This window comes from Pteropus medius, unplaced genomic scaffold (assembly GCF_902729225.1).
Source record: "Pteropus medius unplaced genomic scaffold, Ma_sr-lr_union100, whole genome shotgun sequence".
In the NCBI taxonomy this organism is placed as follows: domain Eukaryota; kingdom Metazoa; phylum Chordata; class Mammalia; order Chiroptera; family Pteropodidae; genus Pteropus; species Pteropus medius.
The window spans coordinates 5084428-5109384 of record NW_024344374.1 but is presented as its reverse complement, the minus strand read 5'-3'; the positions used below and the strand labels follow the sequence as shown (position 1 = coordinate 5109384).

At 36.9% G+C, this 24957-nt stretch overlaps 2 protein-coding genes and 1 long non-coding RNA gene across 4 annotated transcripts in view; 2 read left to right on the top strand and 1 right to left on the bottom strand.

The window, feature by feature from the left end:
* Positions 1-8602, top strand: part of SVEP1 (sushi, von Willebrand factor type A, EGF and pentraxin domain containing 1) — a 153353-nt gene extending 144751 nt beyond the window's left edge. For both annotated transcript variants that reach the window (XM_039870681.1, XM_039870680.1), the window contains 3 exons: positions 408-503; positions 4760-4853; positions 8151-8602. In XM_039870681.1, the coding sequence (XP_039726615.1) occupies positions 408-503; positions 4760-4853; positions 8151-8172 (212 nt within the window). In that variant the 3' untranslated portion in view covers positions 8173-8602. The remainder of the gene's footprint in view (positions 1-407; positions 504-4759; positions 4854-8150) is intronic.
* Positions 6144-24957, bottom strand: part of LOC120608746 (uncharacterized) — a 39347-nt gene continuing 20533 nt past the window's right edge. Inside the window, exons 2-3 of the long non-coding RNA XR_005654514.1 lie at positions 7390-7452; positions 6144-6360 (exon numbers count right to left, since the gene is read on the bottom strand). This is a non-coding gene — a long non-coding RNA (uncharacterized LOC120608746). The remainder of the gene's footprint in view (positions 6361-7389; positions 7453-24957) is intronic.
* Positions 23513-24957, top strand: part of LOC120608741 (thioredoxin domain-containing protein 8-like) — a 56015-nt gene continuing 54570 nt past the window's right edge. The window contains exon 1 of the mRNA XM_039870686.1: positions 23513-23572. The gene's annotated coding sequence lies outside the window, so the exon portion shown is untranslated. The remainder of the gene's footprint in view (positions 23573-24957) is intronic.

Genomic DNA, 24957 nt, shown 5'->3' with positions numbered 1-24957 from the left:
AGCCTACAAGGTAGCCCTTTACCTCCCATTCTCGCATTTAATTCAAGGCAAGAGAGCCTTGAGACAGCCAAACCCTTTCTTAAAGCATTTCACGTAATTTGTAATGGAAATCCTAAACTATAATAAATGGAGAACATTCTGCTTATTTTGTGGGACGGCAAAGCACTTAGCAGATACTGATGACAGCGCCTCCTCAGTACATTTGGCATTAAGTCGTTGCACCAGGCGAAGAGTCCAGACTTACTTCCCTAACTGTGTTTTCTCAGTGATGTTGATTAATAAACAACACACATAGAAAGATTATCCAGTGAGTCATACAAGGTTTTACTCCTCCTAGAAAATGGTTTTTGAACACTTGAACATATCTGAGTGTATTTTGATCAGATTCTTTTCAATTTTCTTTCTAGCAATATGCATTCTCCCCTGTCTGAATGGCGGTCGCTGTGTGGCCCCTTATCAGTGTGACTGCCCACCTGGATGGACGGGGTCCCGCTGTCATACAGGTAGGCCTTCTTTCATGGTTTGCTTTCTTGGTGACTTGGTTCCATGAAGCCCGAGAGGGTGCTGAGTGAGACTCAGATTCAGAGGTGGCAGTGAAAAAAAAAAAGGTCCCCAAGTTTCTCAAGAATTCCTCAGAATGGTCCCTTGAATGGTGGTTGGTCTCCATGCTGATATGTATGGCTGCCTCCTCAAACTCACCTCTAGGGGTCATGTGCCAAAGAGGAACTAACAGTTAGGCTGACTCAGTTGTTAGCCTTCTTCATGTCACCTTTATTTTTCAGAACATAGAGAAAACAGTATGCAGAGGTTCAGAAGAACATTATTTTAATCTCTGTGAAGTTAAATGACAAAATTCATGGTAATACTTAGAAAAAAAAAACAAACCTCTAAATAAATACAATTTAAGTTAAAGAGAAAAAAACTCATCAAAGAGATTGTTCCTCATTGGACAAAAGTAACAAACTGTTGTTATTTGATTTGTGACAAACATGCCCCCTTAGCAACCCTTGCCTATCTTGAATATAGCATTTATCCTACTATATTTTGATATCTGTTTATTTGCTTCATTATTGATCTATCCTCACCCTCACTAGAGGACAAGGATGTTTCTTTGCGACCTTTATATTCTCTGTACCTAGCACACTGCCTGTATATGATAGATATTTCAATAAATGTGTAATAAGCCAATCAGTTAAAAATGGCACATTTTTATGTTTTTAATGTCCTAATTTTTAGGCGACTGTTAAAAGAATAGAACCGGCTATATTTATGTAGTACTAACTCTAACAGCCCACCATCCCTCTTGTAAACAATATTTATACCACCTCCCCCGTGGAGCAAAATGTAAAGTAGAACAGATTTGCTGACACCAGAGCTTGTTATGAGCTCTAAGGCTGGGGTGACCATATAACTTACCTTTCAAGTAGGACATTTTTTGAGAGCGAAAGAAGCGTTATTAATAAGTAAATCGAGGAAATGAGAGAGAAAGGTACTGTCACGGGCAAAATCAAATGTCAGTCACCCTACCAGAGGGTGACTTCATCTTCTTCATCTGCGATTACCAGGGGCAACACTCTTTTTGTTCCTTCTTGCACAGTGTCTCTTGCATCCTACTCTATCCTCACTGTCACCAGCTAGCAAAAGACCTCTTCACACGCCTCCTGGCACAAATTTCCAAGAATCTTCTTGGGAAGAGGCTCTCCCAGCCTTTGTCTTCTGTTATCTCATGAATTTATACCAACTGTAGCAATGAGTGGGATAGTACATAAATGGCCTGCCAGAGCCTCCGAGGTGACCTTCCCATCCTCATTTCCAAAATAACATAATTATGTACTACTTTTGGTATGTTATGCCCTGTTTAAGAACCTAAAGTGGTTGTGTATTTCTTCACGTACAGCCCAAATTCTTTCGACTTCCAAGGTGCTGTGTAGACTGGCTTCAGCATACCTGATAACCCTTACTTCCCATCCTGCCAATCACATACTGTCCCTGTGCAGTGATGGCTTCCTCATTATGCCCCAAGCAGTCCCTCTCCCTCCCTTCCCTTAGCATGTGTTCATGATTTCCCTTTATCCTCTAACTAGTCAAACTTTACCCAACTTCAAAGCTCTACTAAAGTATCCCTTATCTCCAAACTTGCTCTACACCACAGGAATCTATTTTCTAACATTCCATTTCTATAGATATTACAATTAGTTAGAACCATGTAGTGTAAAGCTCAGTTGATCTAATTTATTTGTATTTCTTTTAGCTTCTCAGCTCCCTAACTAGAATAAGCTCCTTAATGAGACCGAACCAAAAAGTCTTCCTTTCTTTTTAAACTTGCAGCAGGTACCTCAGTACTTGTTCTACTTGTATAAGTACTAAGCATATAAAAATATATGAAGCAGGAGCTCTTGCTCTCCAGAATTCAATCTAGGGAAGAAGGAATGCAGAATGCCCTATGGGTACATAATTAGAGGCTAATGGAATTCAATAAAAGGAGCTGTGACAGTAAGAATAGGTAACTAACCAAGTTTAGATGGTCAGAAAAGCTTGACAAGCATAGAATCCCTGGAAGAACAAGAGGAGTTACTGAGCGATCATTCATTCTGGCCAAAGGTGTGAAAATATAACACAGGTGTGGTCAGCAAAGTTTACCCGAAGCCATAGAGGGAATGTAGAGGTGTGGAGGTGTGGCTAGAACTGCCACTGTAAAGATGGGCAGAGCCAGATTAGGAAACGCATTGCTTTCCAAGTTCGAGATGCTGGGCTGTCTTGTGAGCAACAGAAGCCACTGAAGGGTTTTAAACAAGGAAACCGTGTGATCAGATTTTCTTTTAGAACAATGATTTTGGGAGCAGTAAGGGAAATGGCAGAAAGCAAGATTTACAAGAGGGAGACCAGGCAGGAAGTTATCAAAGCAGAATTTGCAAGCGGTAATGGAGTCTAGAAAAATGATAAGCAAAGAGAATGGATCTGAGAGAAGTTAGGGAGGTGAATCAATACTACTTGGTTATAGATTTATTATGGGAGTACAGGTCTGAGAAGAGTCAAGACTGATATTTCCAGTTTGGGCCCCTGAGTGGAAGGTGGTGCCACTTACTGAGACAGAGAACCCAAGAGGAGCAGGTTGCAGGTTTAAATAAGGAGTTAAGTGTGGACATGCTGAGTTTGCAGGGCCTGTGGAATCTACAGGGAAGAGGTCTGATAGGCAATTGGATGATGGTTTAGGGTCCCATCTAGATTAAAGATATATCAGAATTAAAGATAGAGATATATAAGTCATCATTGGAAAAAATTCGTGGAGGAAAAGAATAAGACCGTGCAGAAGATGCATAGCACGAGAAAGTGGCCCAGAATGGAACAATGCGGGCATTCATGTTCTAGGGAAAAGTAATATGTTAAACTTGTAGGCAGGGAAGTAAAAGTAATGACTAATTTGTTAGTATGGTCAGGTGCCACTAAGTCATCATGCTCCTGGAAAGAAGCAGTGTGTCTTTTACCCATTAGCAAGCAGAATCTGTGCAGTTAGTTTCAAATTATTGGGTTTTATTTTTGCTATTTTTAATCCTACTTTGTTCCATACATTTTTTATTGCATTGGAGATATGTGCATTCTGTTGGCCTACTCTTAGTCTTGACATTCCAAGAGAACTCCCAGGGCTAAGACTGATTTTCGACAACTTGTCCTCTTTCCTCCCACCCTTATCAAGTACCTGTAACTTGCTGGCATTTTCCCTATTTTTTATGAATGAGTGATTAAAGAAGTAACATTTATTTATATTTCACTAAAGATGAGTTTTTTAGCTGGGGAAGCTTAGCTTTACAATCTATAATGAGGCTGAAATAATGAGACTGAAATGTTTCTCATTTCTAGCTTTTTCTCAACAGGCATTTTATTTTCTTCCTAAAGGGAGTTCTGCTTTCTCTTTGATAAGTTAAACTGTCTGGTGTTAGCTCTTTATCAGTTTTAGCATCCTTAGGATTTTTTTCCTTCCTTCCTTCCTTCCTTCCTTCCTTCCCCTCCCTCCCTCCCACTCCTCCCTCCCTCCCTCCCTCCCTCCCTTCCTTCCTTCCTTCCTTCCTTCCTTTTTTTAACAAATAGACTCATGCAAATGAAGAGTTTGGTTATGAGACGGTAGATTTCTGAGAAAGATGTCTATATAGTAAACCTTTGGTGTTCACTCAGGGTTTCATCTGTGGCTCATTCTTAACTCTATTCCAGGTTTTATAATTCCAATTAAAGCTAGTTAAAGTCATGAAATATGTTTCCTAGCAAACACAAAGGGCTTTTGAATCATCTGTTATTTCAGACAACCCATGTGCCTGATTTATTGTCCTAAGGGTTGATGTCTGATGTAATGACTCAAGCACTCACAGTTCATTTCTAGCTCGCTCAAGAGATTTACAGTCTGATCGAGCATATGAAAAATTTATAGTTCAAAACATTATGTGTCAAATTGGTTTCATAAAGAAAAAGATTAAAGAAGAGAAGCATCAGTGGACTTGAAGTTATCAGCAAAGATTTCAATACTTAAGTAGAGCTTAACCTGGGACTTAAATATGAAAATTGACTAGCCTAGAAGAAAAAAGGGAGGTGGTGCCACATAATGAATTGAGGTCAAACAAAGTGGCAGAAACATGTAATGCAGACAGTTTGTGAGGAATGGTGGTGGCTGGAGCAGAAAACAGAGCCAAATCTTATTCTACGTAATATCATGGACATCTTCAGAATTGCTAAGTATTAATTAACTAAATGCATTACTTTTTCATCCCAGCCGTTTGCCAGTCTCCCTGCTTAAATGGTGGAAAATGCGTAAGACCAAATCGATGCCACTGTCTCTCAGCTTGGACGGGACACGACTGTTCCAGGTAAGAGAACTGAAAACTAACGCTTATAATGTTACATATATAACGTATATGTAATATATATATATAATGTTACATACATTACATATATGTTATATATGTAACATTATAAGCATTATATATAATATATATATACCATATTTTCTTAATCTGTTCATCCATTGATGGACACTTTGGTCATTTACATGTTGTAACTATTGTAAATAATTCTGCAATGGACATGCAGGTACGCACATCTTTTTGAGTTAGTGTTTTCATTTTCTTCAGATAAATACCCAGAAATGGAATTGCTGGATCACATGGTAGTTCTATACTGTTTTCTATAGTGGCTGCACTAATTTACATTCCCACTAACAATGCACAAGTCTTCCCTTTTCTTCACATCTTGGTCAGTACTTGTTTCTTGTCTTTTTGATAACAGCCATTCTAACATGGGTGAGGTGATAACTCATTGTGGTTTTGATCTGCACTTCCCTAATGATTAGTAATGTTGAGCATTTTTTCATGTACTTGTTGGCCTTCTCTGTGTCTTCTCTGGAAAAAATGCCTATTTAGATCCTCTGCCCATTTTTTGATCAGAATTTTTGTTTTTTGGTTGTTGCATTGTGTGAGTTCTTCATATATTTTAGATATTAACTCCTTATTAAATATATGATTTGCAAACATTTTCTCCCATTCAGTAGGTTGCCTTTTCATTTTGTTGTTGGTTTCCTTTGCTCTGCAAAAGCTTTTTGGTTTGATGTAGTACCACTTATTGATTTTTGCTTGTCTTGCCTTTGCTTTTGGTTTCAAATCCAAAAAAAACATGCCAAGATTAATGTCAAGATTGAGATTACTGCATATGTTTTCTTCTAGGAGTTTTATGGTTTCAGGTTTTACATTCAAGTCTTTAATTCATTTTTAGTTAATTTCTGTGTGTAGTATAATATAGTGGTCCAGTTTCATTTATTTACACATGGCTATTCAGTTTTCCCAACACCATTTATTGAAGAAACTATCCTTTTTCCATTGTATATTCTTGGCTCCTTTGTTGTAAATTAGTTGGGTTTATTTCTGGGCTCTCTATTCTGTTTCATTGATCTATGTGTCTGTTTTATTGCCAATACTGTACTGTTTTGATTACTATAGCTTTGTAATATAGTTTGAAATCAGGGAACATGATGCCAATATCAAAATACTGTCCTCACAAATATTGCAATGTCGAAATATTACCAGCTCTATTTTAAGACTTTCAATATGACATCATTGTATTATGTCAGTTAGATTTGTATAATATACATTTACTTCCATTTATAAGAATCATTTTAAAAAAGGATATTTCCATATTCATTTTAAAAAATAGGAAATTCAGGTAACTGAAAACCACTCATTTTTTTATTTCCTTTTATTTTGATTGGAATGTCAAAGTCAATCTGCAAAGACAAAAATCTATTTAAATACAAACTTAATTAACAAAAATTCCATCTTGTGCCAGTGAATTTCCTCATCTCATCTCAAGTGTATGCCATCTCTGCAGAGAGAGAAAAATAAACTGAACCCCAAAGAGCAAACTTGGATTGCACAATTATATTTAGAAGCTTCCAGGATAAAGGTGATAGTTTTACCTGAGAGTAACGTTGAAAGAATATTAAAAAAATGAGAGTCAAACTGGAATGGATTTCTGGGGAAAATGAGAGAAAAGAAGAGAGAAAGAAGAAAAAAATAAAAGATAAAAGGAATGACAGTGACTCAAAAAGGAACAGGAAATATGTATAACATTCTTATGATTTTAGTCTTTATATTTCAACTCCTTCAAACAGATAAGAAAAGGAAATCCAGAGTTTATGTGGTTCCTTAACATCAAAGTACTTTTAAAGGAGTCTTTCTTGATAAGGTGAAGGATTAGCTTATGTGAAAACACTGTCTAATAAAGAACAAAATCTACATTTTCATGCAAAAGCTTGATAAAGGAATCAAAACACTGTGGCACAGAATTAAGCTGAGACATGTATTCCACATTCAAGAAAAAGTCAGCTTCAAGCCAGCACCCCGTGGGCAGCACTCTCCTCCCCTCTACCCCCTACCCCCACTTACTATCATCCATTTTTCTAAAAGACCCATATTAGTTATGACCCTCTTATTGCAACTCTAACTAGCTTAAGCAAAGAAAAAAATTTATCACAATAGAGGGACCTTTCATGGAACCCAAATACATGAAATGGCTGAGCATCGTGAGGACCAGACTGAGGACTTGAAAACCACCTGAAGCTTCCCTACCTCCTGTCTCACCTTCTCTCTCCAGCATCCTTCCCATCCTCTCTCTGGTTTTCTCTGCTGTTCAGTTCACATGGAAAGACAGAACTACTTCCAGCTCTCACATTTTACACGTCTTACTACAGTATCCACATAGATAGTGTACTGACCCAGTTTAAAAATCCAGGAGAAGAATGGACTAGTCCAGATGAATTCAAGGGCCCACCATGGGTCAATCAACTGTGGTCCTGGGTTAAGTTATGTTGTACTAACATGAAGCATCATTTTGTCAAAACCTTTACCATACCTTTGAGTGAAGGGGTGAAGAGCCTGGCAATGCCCAAAATAAAGAAGGGTGAGATAAAATTCCCTGAAATGAGAGGAAGAGAAAGCTTTTATAAGAAATCAAAAAGACAAATGTTTACCGACAGTTTTATTTCCTTCTCTCCCATGAGGTTGAGTGCCTTAAAGATTGTGTCCCTCGTACTTAGCACAGGCACAAAAATCGATGCTCAATAAATACTTGTTGACGGAGCAATTTTCAGGCATCTGTGATAGCTGGTAGAGAAATATTCTGTGACCTTCATTAAATCTCTCAACCTGTAACCCTCTCTACTGATGAGTAAGACTGACCCGGTATCATTCCCAAGTAGTTCAATCCCTAAGAAAGAGATTGTGTTTCCTCTGATCTCTATGCGCCTTGTCAGAAAATTGATCCTAAACAAAAGCCATAAATAAAAACCACAGACTAGTAATGCTGTAAGAGACCTTCAGGTTCATGAAGTGCAAACCCCTCATTGTTTACAGGTGAGAGGATTATCAGATAGAAGACTAGTGACAGAACCAGGACTAAAACTCAGGTCTGCTAATTCTCAGTCTTTTCATAAATTAGCACCTGTTATCCATGCCCTTTAGTTCTCTCTAGGAATGAGTCCCATCCGTACAGACAACGCCGTGGATAATACTCAGGTATCTGAGACTTTCAGTTCTGTTTTAATCAACCCCCAAAACAGCTCCTACCTCTTCAGTTCAGTCTTTTCTGTTGAATCTCTTTGTTTTTTGTTCCAGGAAAAGGAGGACTGGGTTTTAACCACTGCACAACCAATCAGCTCTCCTAAAAGCAGAATCATCTCTTCCTGGTATAGTCCTGGGCATCCTGGAACTAACGCAAAGAAATTCCAACACGGTGCTGGGTCTCATTTTGTTTAGTTAACTTTTTATTTGGGGTTTACCTTTTTATTTTGTATTATATTTGTTATTACTTGTGACATACTTTCTTACATGTTTTCATTTTTAAATATGCCTGTATTTTCTATATAAAATATATATTAAATAGATGCTGCTCCGCTCTCACAAAATGTACATATGCTACTGTCTATTGGGAAAGTTCCTGGTACACATTTTTATTCAGTTACTTAAAATGATCTTTCAATTAAAATATATTTTGCTACTAAATAATATCTTGCTGGATAGTGCCATTTTGTGAGGTGACCACGGAATAAAGAAGAAGGTTAATGATTTTTCACTTATGCTACTGGCACAATACAGGATCACACCTAGTGTACTAAGAAATTACAGTAAAGGAGACCCTTTCATTCTAGTTCCATCTTCTTTACAATCTGTGTAAAAATAAAGGTTTCCTTTTATTTAACCAGAGGATAACTATTGGACCTACCACTCTCCACACGAAATGCTATCTGGGTGCTGAGAGCAGCCTGGCTAATTCCTTTCCCAACATTTGGAAAGTCATAGGCATCAACTTAGTGGATGGGGGCGGGAAGCATAATGACTATGGTTCACAAAATAAAGTGCTCCCCTTCCTTCTCACATATGCAATAAAAAAATGCAAGAACTGGAAGATTATCAGAGAGCCCTTTCTAGGTCATAATCCTATCACTCACTACTTTGGGAGAAAGGAGATAGGAATAGGAGGATAGAGAAAGGGAAGGAAAAAGGCTGATGAGAAAAGTTCTCCAGAAATCTGCTCCTGGTCCCACCTGCACAAAAGAATTGAGTCTGCCCAAGGCAGAGCTGAGTTGCCCCTTAGTCTCCACTGTTTTACTTAACTCCAACACTATACTTCTACCAAGATAAACACTTCCCCGGACTTCTGGAAAAGAAAGCCAAATACTAGATTTTGTTTAAAATAGGAAAATCACAATTAATTCATCTTCGTCCTCTGGGAGAACTACACCCACACAGGACACAGGGTGCATTGTAACACTGTGAAGAAATGAAGGAATGATGAAAAAGATCTTGATTGTCCTACTGGTTCTCTTTACTGCCCTGTATTTCCCTCAGCTATTGACTCCTCCTCCTTCTCTCTGCTGACATTCACTCTCTTGACCAGTCTTACATGCTTATGAGTATACCTTTTTAGTTTATTTATATCCCATCAACTTCCAAACTGTGTTTATCTTTGTCATTTATAATCATAAAACTATAAAATAAATCTCGAAATCTAAGTAACAAAAAGAAAGAAGGTACCGGAAAATTTAAGTTCAGGAAAGCTACTGCAATTGAAAACAAAACTCAGTTCCGAAAGTGTACCTACTAAGTAGAATTCATATTGGGTTACTCTGAACAGATTAAAAGATCTGTATTTCACAATAAGTCAAATTAGTTGAATTATGCAGATAGTGTAAGGAAGTAAAGCACCATCCAAGTGAGGTTTGCAAATGATATGAGGGTCTACAGATCTAGAAGTGTGAGTCTCAGAACAATAATACTAAAGAATGTTGAAGAATGTTATTTTTTTAATTTTTAGTACAGATATATTCACAGCGAATTCTTAAATTTTCAAAATAGAAGTAAGGGTGTTTGTCCAACATATTCAAACCAACTATAATCAGTGATACCGTGAACCATTAAATGCTTTCCTTTAAATTAGAAGCAAAGCAAACAGTATATTCTCATTGATCTTAAACATCATTCTGTGAGTTCCAGTCAAAGCCATAGCACAGAAATCTATAAAATAAATCAAGGGTATAAACATGAGAAAATTAAGAGTCACAATTTTCATTTTGGCCAAAGATACAATGAAATACCTTGTAAGATGAAAACCCAAAGACATAAAAATCCATTGGAATCTGTGAATTTTGTAACCATCCAATTTATGTAATAAATATACAGAAACAAAGAGCTTTCCTGCATGTCATTTATAAATAGAAAATATAGTGAAAAAATCATATTCACAATATCAGTAATATATGTATGTATGCATATATATTACATACATAGATATACATGTATATGTATTACATAAATAAGAAATGATGTCACAAGGAAGAACATCATGAAATTACACCTATAAACATTTTTAAATGCTCAAATAATGAGAAGCATTCCATTTCCTGGATGAGAAGACAAGATGTCTTAAAGATGTTGATTTTTCCCAAATAAATTATAGTCATAATGTAATTCCAATCCTACATGCCATATTGGATTTTATTTGGGGGGAGGGGGTCCTGAGAGTATGACCAAATTATGTATTCTAATGTTCATTAAGAAAAAAAAGGAAAATTAAAATACTTTAAAGAAAAATAATGAAAAGGACCATCTTTACTAAAAATAAAAAAAGCTGTAGAAATTAAAATAGTGTATGATGGATCAAGAATCACAAAAGCATCGATGGGATAGCCTATACATATAAATTCAAATATTCTATTTAAAAACTCATAAATGAACAAGAAAACATCAATAATCAATGGAAATATTAAAAAGAAGTATTGAGTGACTGGCGTTAGATAAATGGTAACAATTTGAAAATCATTTAATTTGTATTTTTATCATGTAACAAAAATAAATTCAAAGTGGATTGGAGAGTTAAATATCAATATTAAAACCATAAAAATGTTTTTTTTAGAATTTCCTAGAATTTGACGGCTTAAAAAACCTTCTAAACCTAGAAGTTATAGAAAAATCATAGTAGAAAGTCTAGATGTCATTAAAAAATCATAATCAAAATGTAAAGACACATTTTCATGATGGACCAAGGAATAATGTTTTATTATAATGTCTTTATTATGTAAATTGAAAAACATTTATGTAACTCAAAAAGACAACTCACCAAAGAAATACAATAAATTCATATGCATATGAAAAAATGTTTAACCTCGCCAATACAGTATGCAAATTCAAACAGTGAGAAGCCATTTTGTTTATCAAATTAGCCATGATTTATTTTAATGTTAATGAACAATGCTGGCAAATGTGGGATGAAATGAAAAATTTTATACATCATAAGCGAAATGTAAATTGGTATATTAACTTTAATAAAGTTCATCCAAGTGTTATTATTAATGAAGAAAAGGTGGACATGGATGAAAGGTCCAACTATGAGAACTCTAAACTATGCTACTTTAAGCACATTTTGGAATCACAGTATATAGCCTTCAGAGATAATACATTAACATAGAAAATGCATATGTATAAGGTTAAATGAGGGAAAAAGCAAGGGATAAAAGTTTCTATACACATATGGTTAATCTACAAAAATAATGTGCAATGAAGATGAGAAGGTCAAATGCCCAAGGTCACAGAATTATAAATGTTACAACTTGAATTAAAACTCAGTTATGTCTAGCCTCAAATGTCTGCTTTTTTCACAATATTCAAACACTACTTCTTAACTTTGGGATATCCATGTGGCAAACATAAACTAGTTAACAGTAGAAAAAAACAAATTCAACATTATATGACAGTCAATTGAAAATGGTTTTTGCCACAAAAATGAAAATGTTGTCCATCCATAGGAGAGTTAGTCTTACCCTATATCATAGGAATGTCAAGTACTAAAAGCCATATGATCATTTCAATACATGCAGGAACAGCTTTCAAAAAAAATTTAAAATCTATTCTTAATAAAATCTCTAAAACTCAGACTAGAAAGATACATCTTTACTTTAGTAAGGCTTTTCCTTTTCAAGCTAATACTCATCATGCCTAATGCTCTGTTGTAAGAACCAGTAGCTGATTAGAAAATCAACTGAAGACAATGGGTTAGGGTGTTCTATGGCCAAATAAATTTTAAGTTCCTGTGGCTTCTCAAAAAAGACAAAGGATGTAGCAAAACCAAATATGGTCAGAAGGAGATCACGTTTTCTGTCTATAAAACAAAGACTGATATTAACCTAGGGAACTTTAAAAACATTCTAAGTGAAAGAAACCAAACACAAGAGACCACATATTATATGATTCCATTTATATGAAATGCCCAGAATAAGCAAGTCTACAGGGACAAATGACGAGGAGGAAGAATGAGTAGTAATTGCTAATGGTTACAGGATTGCTTTTGGCCTGAAGAAATGTTCTGCAATTAGATAATGATGATAGTTGTACGACTTTGTGACTATATGAAAAACGACTGAATTGTACACTTTAAAATAATTTTTAAATAAAAATTTTAAGGACTCACAAAAGAAACAAATATATGGAAACTCCTAAAATGTGGAAACTCCTCTAACAAGTCAAAAATTAACATAAACAATATTAAAACCAAGCAAAAACATACATGACGAAATAATATTCTAAAACACTATGATTTAATAGATAGCCCTAAGAAAATATTTTGTTTTGGGCAGAGATATGAACAAGCAATTCACTAAAAAAGAAATATAGATAGAAATGAGCAGTTTAATTACAAAAGAAATGCAAAATAAAATGATGTAAATTTTCACCTACCAAATCGGCAAAGGTTTAGTGCTAGTGGTTGTAGGGTTTGTTTTTAGGATAATACGCAATTGGCTATTAGATGAAATCCTTGTCTTGAACTTCTGTAGGGAATTTAAACTAGTACAACTTTTCTTCAAAACAATTGGCAACATACGTCAAAAACTTTTAAAATACTCATGCGTACCTTTTACTTTTATAATTCCTTGCCTGAGAAGCAATCCTGTTAAAAAAAAATATGACTTAGGGGGAAATATTTATGCACAAAGATAATTTTCACAACATTTGTAATATTAAAAGTCAGCAACAACTTACATGACTAAAAATCCTAGAATTGGTTATGGAATTCATAGTATACTTATAGGATTAAATATTATAAAGCCATTAAATATTACATTTACAAAATTTACATAAAAAATCATAGCAAAATGTTCAGTGGAAAACAGTTTATAAAATGTATTTACAGTGTGTTCTCAATTGCCTAGAAAATGCATATTGCAATATGACTAGAGATTTGCTAAACTTTGTTAATAATAATTTCCCTAAGACATGGAACTATGGGTGATTTTTATCTCATCCAAATTTTCCTTTTATTTCTGACTTATTTTCAATGAAAATATATTACTTTCATATTCATAAATGTACTTTTATATTCATAAAAAGTAATCTTTAATTCATTAAAGGTAATTGAAGTAAAAGCCTCATTTAATGCACACATCATCTTTCTGTTTAATCTGGCGTCTGAGTTGGCATGTATTGTATAAATTTAAGCTCTTGCCTACATATAGTTTTGTTTACTCCTTCAAGAATCTTTAGAGAAGACTTCAAATCAAGATATATATTAATTCAATGTAAAAATAGAAGCTGTTACCAAGAGGAAATATCAATAAATTTGAGCCACTTAATATACACAGGAGGAAAATATTTGCTGATAATCAAATTAAGAAACTTAATTATTGAAACCATCAATGTATTTTGACATTTTATCCTTGTGCTTTATACTGCAGGTGAACCTCAAAGACGGACACTTACAATATCTCAAATTTACCAGCCAGGTTACGTCAGAATTACTTTCATATGCTTCCTTAACAACCAAAATAGCAACAGCAATACTCTTTTTATTTAAGGGATTATAGCTAATTACTCATGATTCCTTACTAACATTGACCATAAGGTAGTGACAACTTCAGATCTTTATTTTTTTCCCTAATTATTTTACAAAACAGCCCTTCAAGGTAACCTGGGCCCAAAGTGTAGACTTGAATGGAACCCGAAAAAAATGAGACTGTTTAGAAAAGAATAAAAAGCTGCAAACATATTATAAGGGCTGCGTGTCTTTAGCTGTTACTGTATTTGCTTGTTCCTAGCTGTAGTAACTAGCCAGCAAAGCCACTTAAAATGTGATCTTCGGTGGAATATTTCCGGGCTGTTCAGCTTTGCGAATAAAGCCAATTTACTCTAAGGAGACACACAATAAAACCTAGGCTGTTTGGGTGTTTGTATGAGACTGCAGTCCTCTTCAGAGGAAATGGTATCACGCCCACTCCTCATAGAAACCAGTTCTAGTGTATTCACTCCACCCTCATAAGTCCTGACCTGTCTAATTACCCACCCAATCCTCACCCTTCTGAATCATTAAGATTCCTGCTTTCATTGTGTCCACTGGATCTTTTACTTTCCCGGCAGAGTGCTCAAGCTAGCTGATGCTTCTGTAAGTTAAAAAGTATAACTGATCAGCAGGTATAACAAAGATTGCAAAATGACAAACTAGAAAAACCTAAAAGAATGGATTAAGGTGAAGACCACACACACACAAAAAAAGAGCAAAAACTACCTGCACGCATTTCTCAATTACACTACATTCTTTAAAAGAATCTGGATCTTTTCTTGAGAATCTTTGAACCGTAGAGTCAAAGGAGAAATAGTTTCAGACTCTTTTTTGCACACCTTATAGTTTGTATTCTGCTTTGTAATTTATTTTTATTTTTTAAGTTTATTGGGGTAACATTGGTTAATACAATTATATAATTTTCAGATGTACATTATCATTTGACATCTGTATATTCTACTGTGTTTACCACCCAAAGTCCAGTTTCCTTCAGCTACCATATATTTGATCTTCTTTACCCACTTCACCCTCCCCCTAACCCTCTATATTTGACTTCCTTTACCCCGTCTATCTCTCCCTCCTCCTTTATTCCACTAGGAACCACAACTGTATGTTCTCCTACATTGTCTCAAAGTTATGAGAATTGAAAGATATGTGGGTGCCTAAATTTTATCAAGGCCAAATAAATGCTGATGTCCCTCCAAGTTCTGCTCAGCCCTTCTCCAACCTGTCTCAACTAGTTCTGCAAAACTTCCTCTTTACACTTAAGAAAACTGAGGTACAAATAGGCAACACCTACAAGATCTAGAAATTATTTTCCCTACACCTGAAGTCCAAGGCTAGGGTTCAGAGTAATCAGCCACAGCACACTTTCTAAAACTCAAACCCTAACTAGAAATGTGGCTAGTATTTTCAGCCCCAAGTAAGCTTTGTAACTAAGGTAGTTTATTATTACAGCCTATGTTTCTGATGTTTGTAAAAGAAATTGTTCCTAATCACAAGGCAGCTTTGTTTTTGCTAAGTCCCACCAAATAACTTCGGGCTGTGTTTAAAAGACAGCCCAGAATGTTCCATAAGTCATTATTGCAACATTGAGAGGACCTCATGATGAATGCCTTTCAGTTCTCTGAATATCCATGTCCCGCAGCCTGAGGCCTTTTTACAAGTCATTTCCTTTATCAGGTCACTTTCTTCTACTCTCAGTTCTCACCTAATCCTGCCATCGTCATCACCTTCCCCACACTGTTCTTTCGACCATTTGTTCTTGAGTTCTCAGATGCTGTTGACATTATTAGAACCCCATCCCACCCCCATCTCCACCCAAAGACCAACTTATATAGGACACAGGACCAACTTATATAGGACACTTTCTCATTCCAAGAGATCTTCTAGTCAGCAGAGCCCATCAGTAGAAAAGTCAAACCAATATGAGTATCCAATTACAGAATGAACATACTGTGTGTGTATGTGTGTATGTGAGATGTACTAAGATTCAGGAGAAAAACAGGTTAGATATATCCAAGGACTCTATACACAATATACACACACACACACACACACACACACACACACACACACACACATCCCACAAACCTTTTTATCCCTATCAAAATAATTAATGACCTTGATCTTAAGCCGCTGCCTGCCTTGCTACACTTGAACCTTAAGTAGACCCCCAAACACAGAGTGGAACCCAGAAGCATATAACCACATTGCCATAAAAATATATGTTAACAGGGTAGACTCTTGGGGGCTAAGGTATCTCCCACTAGAGTAAAAGGTAAAGGGCACTGAGCTCTGGTTGACTCCTCACTGCACAGGCTGCTGAGATGATCAAACTTTGATAACCTCACCAAGTGGAAAAAGGGAGGCAACAGGAAGGCGCTCATTTGTATTCTTGATCTCATAGGTATCATTATAATACTACTGTTTTGCTAGTTCTATAGTAAACTGAAGAAAGATCAAATCCACTCAAGTCACAGTCACCTTTCTCTCCGGTCTTAATAGCAGGACCTGTCTTTGTGGTGCGGTGTAGCTGAACCTCTCATCGAGCTGCACTTCGGGTCTAGTTGAACTTCCAGCCTCACATCATGAATGCCAGTTCCACCTGGTCTTTTCCCTAGTTTTACCTTCTAACACGGAGCGTACTTTAATTTACAAACTTGACTCCTATACATACTGCTAAACTTGACGCCTTCCCCCTCCTAAAGATTAGATTCCCCTTGTGATTTCACAAGCACTAGTCACCTCCCCACTGTGGTTCTGAGATCAGCCCACAGCAGATATTATTTGCCTCCTTCCTTCCCTTCCTCCTTGAAGACAGGGGTTATATGTTATTTATCAGTATACCCTTAGTGATACTTGGCATATAGTAGGTGCTCAAAAAAATACTAAGGAAAGAATGAAATAATAAAGACGGATAGGTAAAAAACACTTTCACACAGCATAAAAGAGCATTTAGGGGAATCCCCAGGAATATGGTATCATAAAAATATAATGTTTTAGATAACATTTGTGTGTATGTGTGTGTGTGCATGTGTGTGTGCATGTGTGTGTGTGTGTGTGTGTGTGTACACATATATAATTTTTCATCAGTGGAAAACAACCTAATTTTTCAATTTTGTTTTCATACTTAGCCTTACCAAAGTCAAATACAGAAGAAATCTGAAAGATAAAAATGATGAGAGTTACCTCAAAGGCCATATTGGTTCAGAGGGTGCTGAGAAGTATTTAGCCCCTAACTACATATTGTTGTACTGATGTGGTTTGGGAAGGCATTCAGTTAGTGACAAATTACTCTGGTCAGAGAAAAAGAGTGAAACAGCATTCACAAGTTACCTGCTTAGCCTTCCTCTGCAAAATGACCATCAGGTATCTCAACGTTCACGGATTTTCACAGCCCACTTCCTCAGCAGTCCATGGCACATGCTGTTTTATTTTTCCATCATTGCCAGGTATTTGTTTTTCATTCTGCTTTGTTGTTTTAACCTTATAGATAAAATTATGCTTTATGTGCAATCTATAAAAACTGTTCATTTTATTTTTATTCCCTAACAACCTAAATTGCTCCTCAGAAAGGTTATGTCTTTGCAAATATGCCAGAATAGAACTGAGAGGGAAAACTGTCTACCTCTATTCTACACAAAGTAGTAAAAATTCTTCCATTAAAATCATGTTTATTAATCAGGAAAAACTGGACATAGGGTATTAGATTAATATTTGGAATTGTTAGTTTCATTGGTTGGGATAATGGTATTTTATTTTTTGAGCTCTGATATATATAGGTAGTCATGCTGAAGTGTTTACTAATAAAATTATATGAATATTTGGACTTCCTTTTAAATGCTTCAGAAAAAAAAGGGGGTGGGAGGAGGGGAGGCATAGCTAAAGCAAGAACAGCAGAATTCTGATAATAGCTGAAGCTGAGTGAGGGATACTTGGAGTTTTCTTATACTATCCTCTATTTTGGTGTGTGTGTTTGACATTTTCTGCAACCGAAATATTTGTTTACAGTACATTTATTGGCTAGTTTTCTAATGAACCTTGTGTCAGATATCCATGAACCTTGGAGTGAATACATTGTTGTTTAATCCATAAACAGGCAAATGCATGGTATATCTAGGAAACTCATAGCCTGGAATTATAAAACAATAAGATGTGTCCCTTCTTAAAAAGAAAATGTAACTGACTCTCATGCTTAGTTTTCTTCTTAATATGTAAGATCTCTGAGCTTAATTGTTTCATCCTCTGGACTCCATAGTACTTCATACACATCTCTATTAAGGCATTTTTCTCTTTATGTCATAACTTGATTATGTATCTGAATCTCCTTAATGGCAAGATTTATTTCTTATTTATGAGTGCAGTGATTAAAAGCACAGGCTCTGGAATTCAACCACCCACATTCAAATCCTGGCTCCTTCCCTTATGAGCCATATGATTTGGACAAAAATGCCTTGCTTTTTTCATCTGCAAAATGGAAGCAACACTAGGACTTACTCCAGTCATTGTCATTGTGAAAATTAAAGAGTTTCACAGATAAGTAGGTTCTCACACAATTTACTGAATCAGTCCATTTCTCTCAAGTACATTTCCTGGTGAATCCCATTACTACACTAATAGTCCACGGGACTGTAACCCAAGCTCTTATATTTCCCAACCCCAAATTCTGCCCAGGCAACTGGGCTCGACTGGAGGAAACTTCACAATAAAACCGAAAGACAAGCCCTTCAGAGGAAAGTACAGAAAACATTAGCCACACTGTGACATTGCTGACACTCTAGACAGGTGAATGAGACATTCTGTGGATCTTATGGATTTTAGGCTTTGGATCTTCCAAACCTCTTTCACTAAAGAAGAGACAATACTGAGATAACTGCACTGTCACGGACTTAGAACTGGAGTTGAAGAATGCTCTCATCCCTGGTGCGTTATTGAGCCATACTGTCAATGTGCCAAGACGACCACTTTCTCCCTACCCTCCAGCACTCCTGCTACCAGCACAACACCAGTGACCCTCTCCGCTTCTCCTGGCTTGGTGTCAGAGTTCTGACCTGGGTATTAGAATAAGACCTTGAGGATAATACAGTCTTGGCCAGTGTTACCTCACCACATCCTCAGATATAATAGTGTCTAGGTAACAGTCAAAGTTAGACTTAAATATAAACCATAATATTCAACAGAGTTAGGATATGTAACATGTTTCATTCATCCAAAAATATGTATTTTTTCATATTTTAACATCTCTGTAATGCAAATACAACTTACAATGCCATGGCATAGTATAATTGGCAGTTTAATAGTATTTCTTACCTTCATAGTATCGTAGATTCGGTAAGAGATGATCAAATGAAAGCTTCAGTGTCTGGCATCGTATCATTTAGTATTCAACATACGAAAATTTACACGCGTAGGTGAATTACTGGCCCAAGGCTCTAGAGATATTTCTTAGATCTCTGAAAAGCCTTTTGAGTCGCTGTCCTCTAAAACCTGCTATCTCTAATTAAAAAAATAAATAAACATCAAGATAAAAGGAAAAAGAAAACACACGAGTGCTTTGAAACCCTGACCTTTTATGTGAAAATGGCTCTTTCCTAACCATCCTTGTTTTTGTTTGTGTGAGTCATTGTGGAATGCCTCTCTAGATCCTGAACCTCCTCCCAATTCTGTTTGGTTTTCCTAAGAGGTGAGTAAAGACTATGGGGAAAAGGAGTTGGCTAAATTTAGCATTTTTTCCCCCAAGATGCCTCTTATAACAGAGATACTCCCTTTCACACACTTAAACTACCTACTCCACCCATTATCAGCCTTGTCCTCAAATTCCCTGGTGATTCACATCAACAGGCACTGGAAGGCCTGGCCTGTCTTTTTGGCAGCGTATCTGGACCACATGTCTATACTCTGACTTTGTCTTCTGATTGCTGATGTGATCATTTTCTCCTTTCTCCTGGTGTGCTGATCTTCAGCTTTATATTCCTGCCTCCAGGTGATGTGCCTTTCCACAGATTAGCTTCTGCAGTAACAAATCAGGACTAGTCAATCCCCTCGACAGCAGAACTCTCTGCAGCGTTGTAGCTGGAAGGAGGAAGGGTCTCAGTGAAGGTAAGGTCCTTGGGGGCCAGCGACTCTTTTGAGTTTCAGATTTTAAAAATGAAGCTAGAGGTGAAGGACGTAACCAGGGTGACACCAATTAGAAATAGAATGAAGAACAGAACTCTGGCTACTGGCTTTAGCCCTTCCTCCAGAGAGTAGGAACCTCTCCCCTCAGTTTAGATTCTCTCCAACGACAGTCTCAAGAACAGTCTCATCCTCTTTGTAATCTTTCCGGATTGTAGTAAAAGGAAATGGGAATAAACAAGACATCACTATTACAACCCAGAGAGTGGTGGCTTCATAGGTATGACAATGTGGTTGGGAAATGGAGCTCGAAGGTCCACTTGCATATGACTTTATTTAAGATCGAGAAATAATCAGTTGTCCACAATGAGGAGTGGAGGGTGTGAGGAGAGGGTCAAAGCATGCCCCACGCTATATGCCATCCTTGGCATCCTCTCTCAATCAAGCACTAGGTTCCTCATCTTCGACCCCTTAAATGCATTTGGGGACCTTCTCTGGCTAGATTGATTCATCATCCATTCTTTACGGTAAAATTCTATGGCATTGTCATGGGGATGATCTCCTCCCCATGCTATTGAATTTGTTGGCTACACTCCCCCTTGAGCAAAAACATACTATCAAAAAAAAAAAAGATTTAATAATTTTGTCTCAAATAAAGGTGATAAAACTCAAACTTAATGGACTTAGTGATAAGAGGTGAGGATGCCTCTTAGTCTGGTCCCTTTGCTCTCTATAAAAGTGGTAGGCTTCCATGCCCAGACCTTCATGATGTCCCCTCATAGAAGTTCCCTAATATGGTGGAGAAAGACCTAATCTAAACCATCCCTCCTTTCCTCTCCCTACTCTCCTTTAACCATTTTTTCCCTCCACAAAACTTCTAACCCTGTGATTCTCAAACTCGAACATGCAGCAGAATCACCTGGAAGGCTTGTTAAAACATATACATCCGGGCCCCACCCTCAAGTATTCTGATTCAGTAGTTCCAAGGTAGAGCCTGAGAATTTGCAGTTCTCGTAATTCCCAGGCAACGGCGATGCTGATGCTCTCAGGCTCTGTTCGCAGACAGCTCTCTGATAGAAACGTATTTCTAGAGCAGTGCTTCTCAAACATCGGTGTGCACAAGAGTCACCTGGGAATCTTGTAATGCAGATTCCAATTCAGTGGCTCTAGGGTGGAGCCTGAACTTCTGTATTTCTGTCAAGCTCCCAGATGATGCCAAAGTCTACACGACCTTGAAAAACAAGGTCCTAGAGCACTAAAGAGAATTCGCCCCTCTTGTCCACATAATGAAAGTCCTATTTATAAATTCTTTATCCTCTTTTTATACAATTCTCTTCTCACTCTCCTTCTTTCAAGTATTATTCTGTTGTTGTTGTTCCTTCCTTCCTTCCTTCCTTCCTTCCTTCCTTCCTTCCTTCCTTCCTTCCTTCCTTCCTTCCTTCCTTCCTTCCTTCCTTCCTTCCTTCCTTCTTTCCTTCAACAAATTCCTAGGTGATGCTGGTACCACTATTCTGCAGAGCGTACTGACTAAGACTCTAGTAGTGGATGCAGTTCTATACCCTTACCACAAAGCACTTCGGAGCAGCTACACAGCTAAAGCCTAAACCTGCATGAAAAGGAAGATATCACCGGGGAGTTTGGTAAGAGAGAATAAAACGCCTTTCTTCCTTAGGATAAGACTAATAATGATCTGAGTTTTATATTAGATCATTCTCTATCTACTTAACATTTGGTATGTTCTGTAAGTTCTGAGGTGTATTATAAGTAATGTATATGAATGATTTATCTCCTTTTTTATTTTTGTAAAACATTTATTCACTTTGCCCTCTTTCGTTCTTTCTCTCTCCCTTTTCCTCTCACCAGCTTTCTTTTCTTCCCTTCCCTTCTTTTCTCTCTTTACTTCTTTTCTTCACACTGTTTTTTCTTGTTGATTTTTTCAAGATTTAAAATTCCCAACACACTCTCAGAATTTCACTCCCGGATAAAGTTTTTTTTTGTTGTTTTTTTAAACAAAAAAAGGAAAAACAAAAAAAACATCACAACCCTGATTTCTCAAAAGAGACTCCACCCAGATCATTTTTGGAGCTTAATGAGTCCAACAGGGAGGTCAGAAATGAATCTAGGAAAACGCATGTGAGTGCATGTCAAGGAAACAAGGAAGGCAGTCATTGCAAAAGGAAAGCCCAGATTGCTCTTTTCTAGAAAATACTTGATCAGGAGCTTTATTCCAGGACTAGAAATTTGCCCTGCTTACCAACTGGGCAGTCCCTCTGTAAAACAAAAATGATACCCATTTTTGTGAACTTGGTCATTTTCTGGGTCTTACTGGTGCTTAATTCTAGTTAGGAATAAACAGACTTCTGTGAGCTGTCAGCTTCTACTCACTCTCCCTGTCCTTGGGCTGGGCAAGCTGCTTAGCAGTGAGTTTTGTGGAAAAGGCTACAAGCGCTGAAAAGCAGAAATACTGGCCCAGCCCTGCTCCACTCCGGGAACCCAGAGAACATGGAGGGAGTTTGTGCCAGTTTGTCAAACAGTGACTGCATCTGAGAGTTAATTCTGTACTATGTTCTTTCCAAATACAGTGGAGAGAAGTTCAGGAAGAGCTACTTTTTTAAGGAAAAGGAGGGTAGAAATGGTAGATGTCTTCTTAGTGCAAGGAAAATAGGAATTCACTCTGAATTCAGTTCACCCAGTGCTAAATGGCATTTTTAAGAGACCTGCATATTTTAGCTGACCTTGTGTTCCTCCCTATGGGTCAAGTGACCTAGACTTGAATTCTAAATTAATTTTAGCTAGGATAAGTTATCTGAATTGATTATCTCATCTACAGAGTAGACACAATCACTTTAACTACTTACAAGATCATGTAAATGAAAGTGATGCCTGGAACCAAGCCTGCATTTCTAAACAATGGTTCTCAACTGGAGATTTGGAAGACGTTCCATATGTGTCAACATCCATCTTTCCTTCTCGGATGAAAAAGAGAGAAAAGAAAAACGAAAGGAAACGATAAGATCTTCAACATATAACCATGAATAAAATTCCTGGCTGAGATGGTAGAAACGTCAAAATCAGGAGTCTCAAACTCAAATGCCAATAGAAGCCATGCAAGTTATAGAAATAAGCACCACAGAGGCAACGAAAAGAGAATAAAACAGACAGTGGACGAAGACATTAGATACTTCAAATACCTATTATTATAGTGGAAGAAAAATAACTGCACACCCACACCAAGAGGTGCTCCTTGCCACTCTACCTCGAGTTCCCAAAGCAACAGGAAATGGTGGGGACACGTGTCAAGTGGACGGAGCATGCCCCCTCCAGAGAGACAACCACTATCTCTCCACTTGACAGTTATCATGCAACACAAGACTGAAGGCCCAGTGTTGCCAGATCTTACAACTTTTTTCAAGATGAGAAAGAGGCTTTATTTATTCCTAAAATATTCCAGTTTATAAACATTATGGACAACATAGTGTGCCATCAAAGGCTTGTGGGCAATTAAGTTATAACCCATGCTTCTTTTCCTTCTTAGAGTTCTGCCAACATGGAAAGGAACATATTGAAATGCTGTTTCCTTTCTATTCTCTAAGAGGTAAGAAAGCCCTTTGAACTATAAACTTGAAAAGCCAGAATGAAATGCATGCCTTTGCTAGCATGGGCTAGAAATTGTACACATTTGAGTGGACTTCTTTATATCTGTTAATTCACGCCATATCCCTATGAGGTAAACATTATCTTTACTTCACAGATTAGGAAATAGAAGCTTAGATAAGCAATAATTTGCTCAAAATTTCACACAATAGCAGCACTCAGATTTGAAGCTGGCTTATCTTATCCAAGTTTAGCACCTCTCAAATACCATGAAATAGGAAAATAGCATTTGTCTGAGTCCAAAGCTCATTTTCCTTCCATGTTCTCCCTTGATAAATATGAGGCAGTTAGGGAGGCTTGAAAGCAAATTTAGATCACTGGAATTCCAGTTTGTAAATGGGCATTTCAGAGCGTTAATGAATATTTTGAGCCTGGATATATTGAAGGCCAAAAATTAACTTCTTCCATCCTAAAGTAAGATTTTTCTCTATTGTGGACCTTATGTGAGAAAATTTTAGATACCCTAATGACATCATCATAGTTCTTGCAATTTGAGTCAAGTGGAGAAATTTCTATATTCTATCTGAATAGTTTCCAGGTAAGTATCAGAAATCCCAACTTAATCCAATTTAAACTATAAAGGAATTTACTGACTATGGAAATGAAAATTCCAGACTTAGATTTGAGTTTCTGGCAATGCTTTAATCCAGTGGATCGAAGCATCACCAAAAACCCAGGTTTCCTCTATGTGACTCCTCACCACTTTCTGAAATAAAGAGTAAGTTCCTGTGTGTGTGTTGTGTGTGTTATTGTGTGTGTGTGTGTGTGTGTGTGTGTGTGTGTTTTTTTAATTTATTTATTTAAATTGGTTTTAAGTATACAATACATTGGTTAGACATCTATATTATTCATGAAATGATCCCCCTAATTGCTCCCTCCCTCCCCTGGCCCTCCACTTAGCCATCATATTAATGCTAACTGCATTCCCTGTGTCGTGCTCCCCATCCTCGTGCCCGACTATCAACTACTAATTTGTATTTCTTTAATCCTTCACCCCATTCTTCCATCTCTCCAACCCCCGCTTCCCTCTGTCTGTCACCAAATTGTCCACTATGTTTCTGAGTCTGTTTTTGATTAGTTTTTTTATTCCTTAGATTCCACATATAAGTGAAATCATATGGTATTTATCTTTCTCTGTCTGACTTATTTCACTCAGCATAATAACCTCTAGGTCCATCTATGTCATTGCAAATGGTAGGATTTCATTTTTTTTAGTGGCTGAGTAATATTCCATTGTATATATGTACCCTAATTTCTTTATCCAATCATCTGTTGATGGGCATTTAGGTTGCTTCCATATCTTGGCTATTATAAATTGTGCTGCCA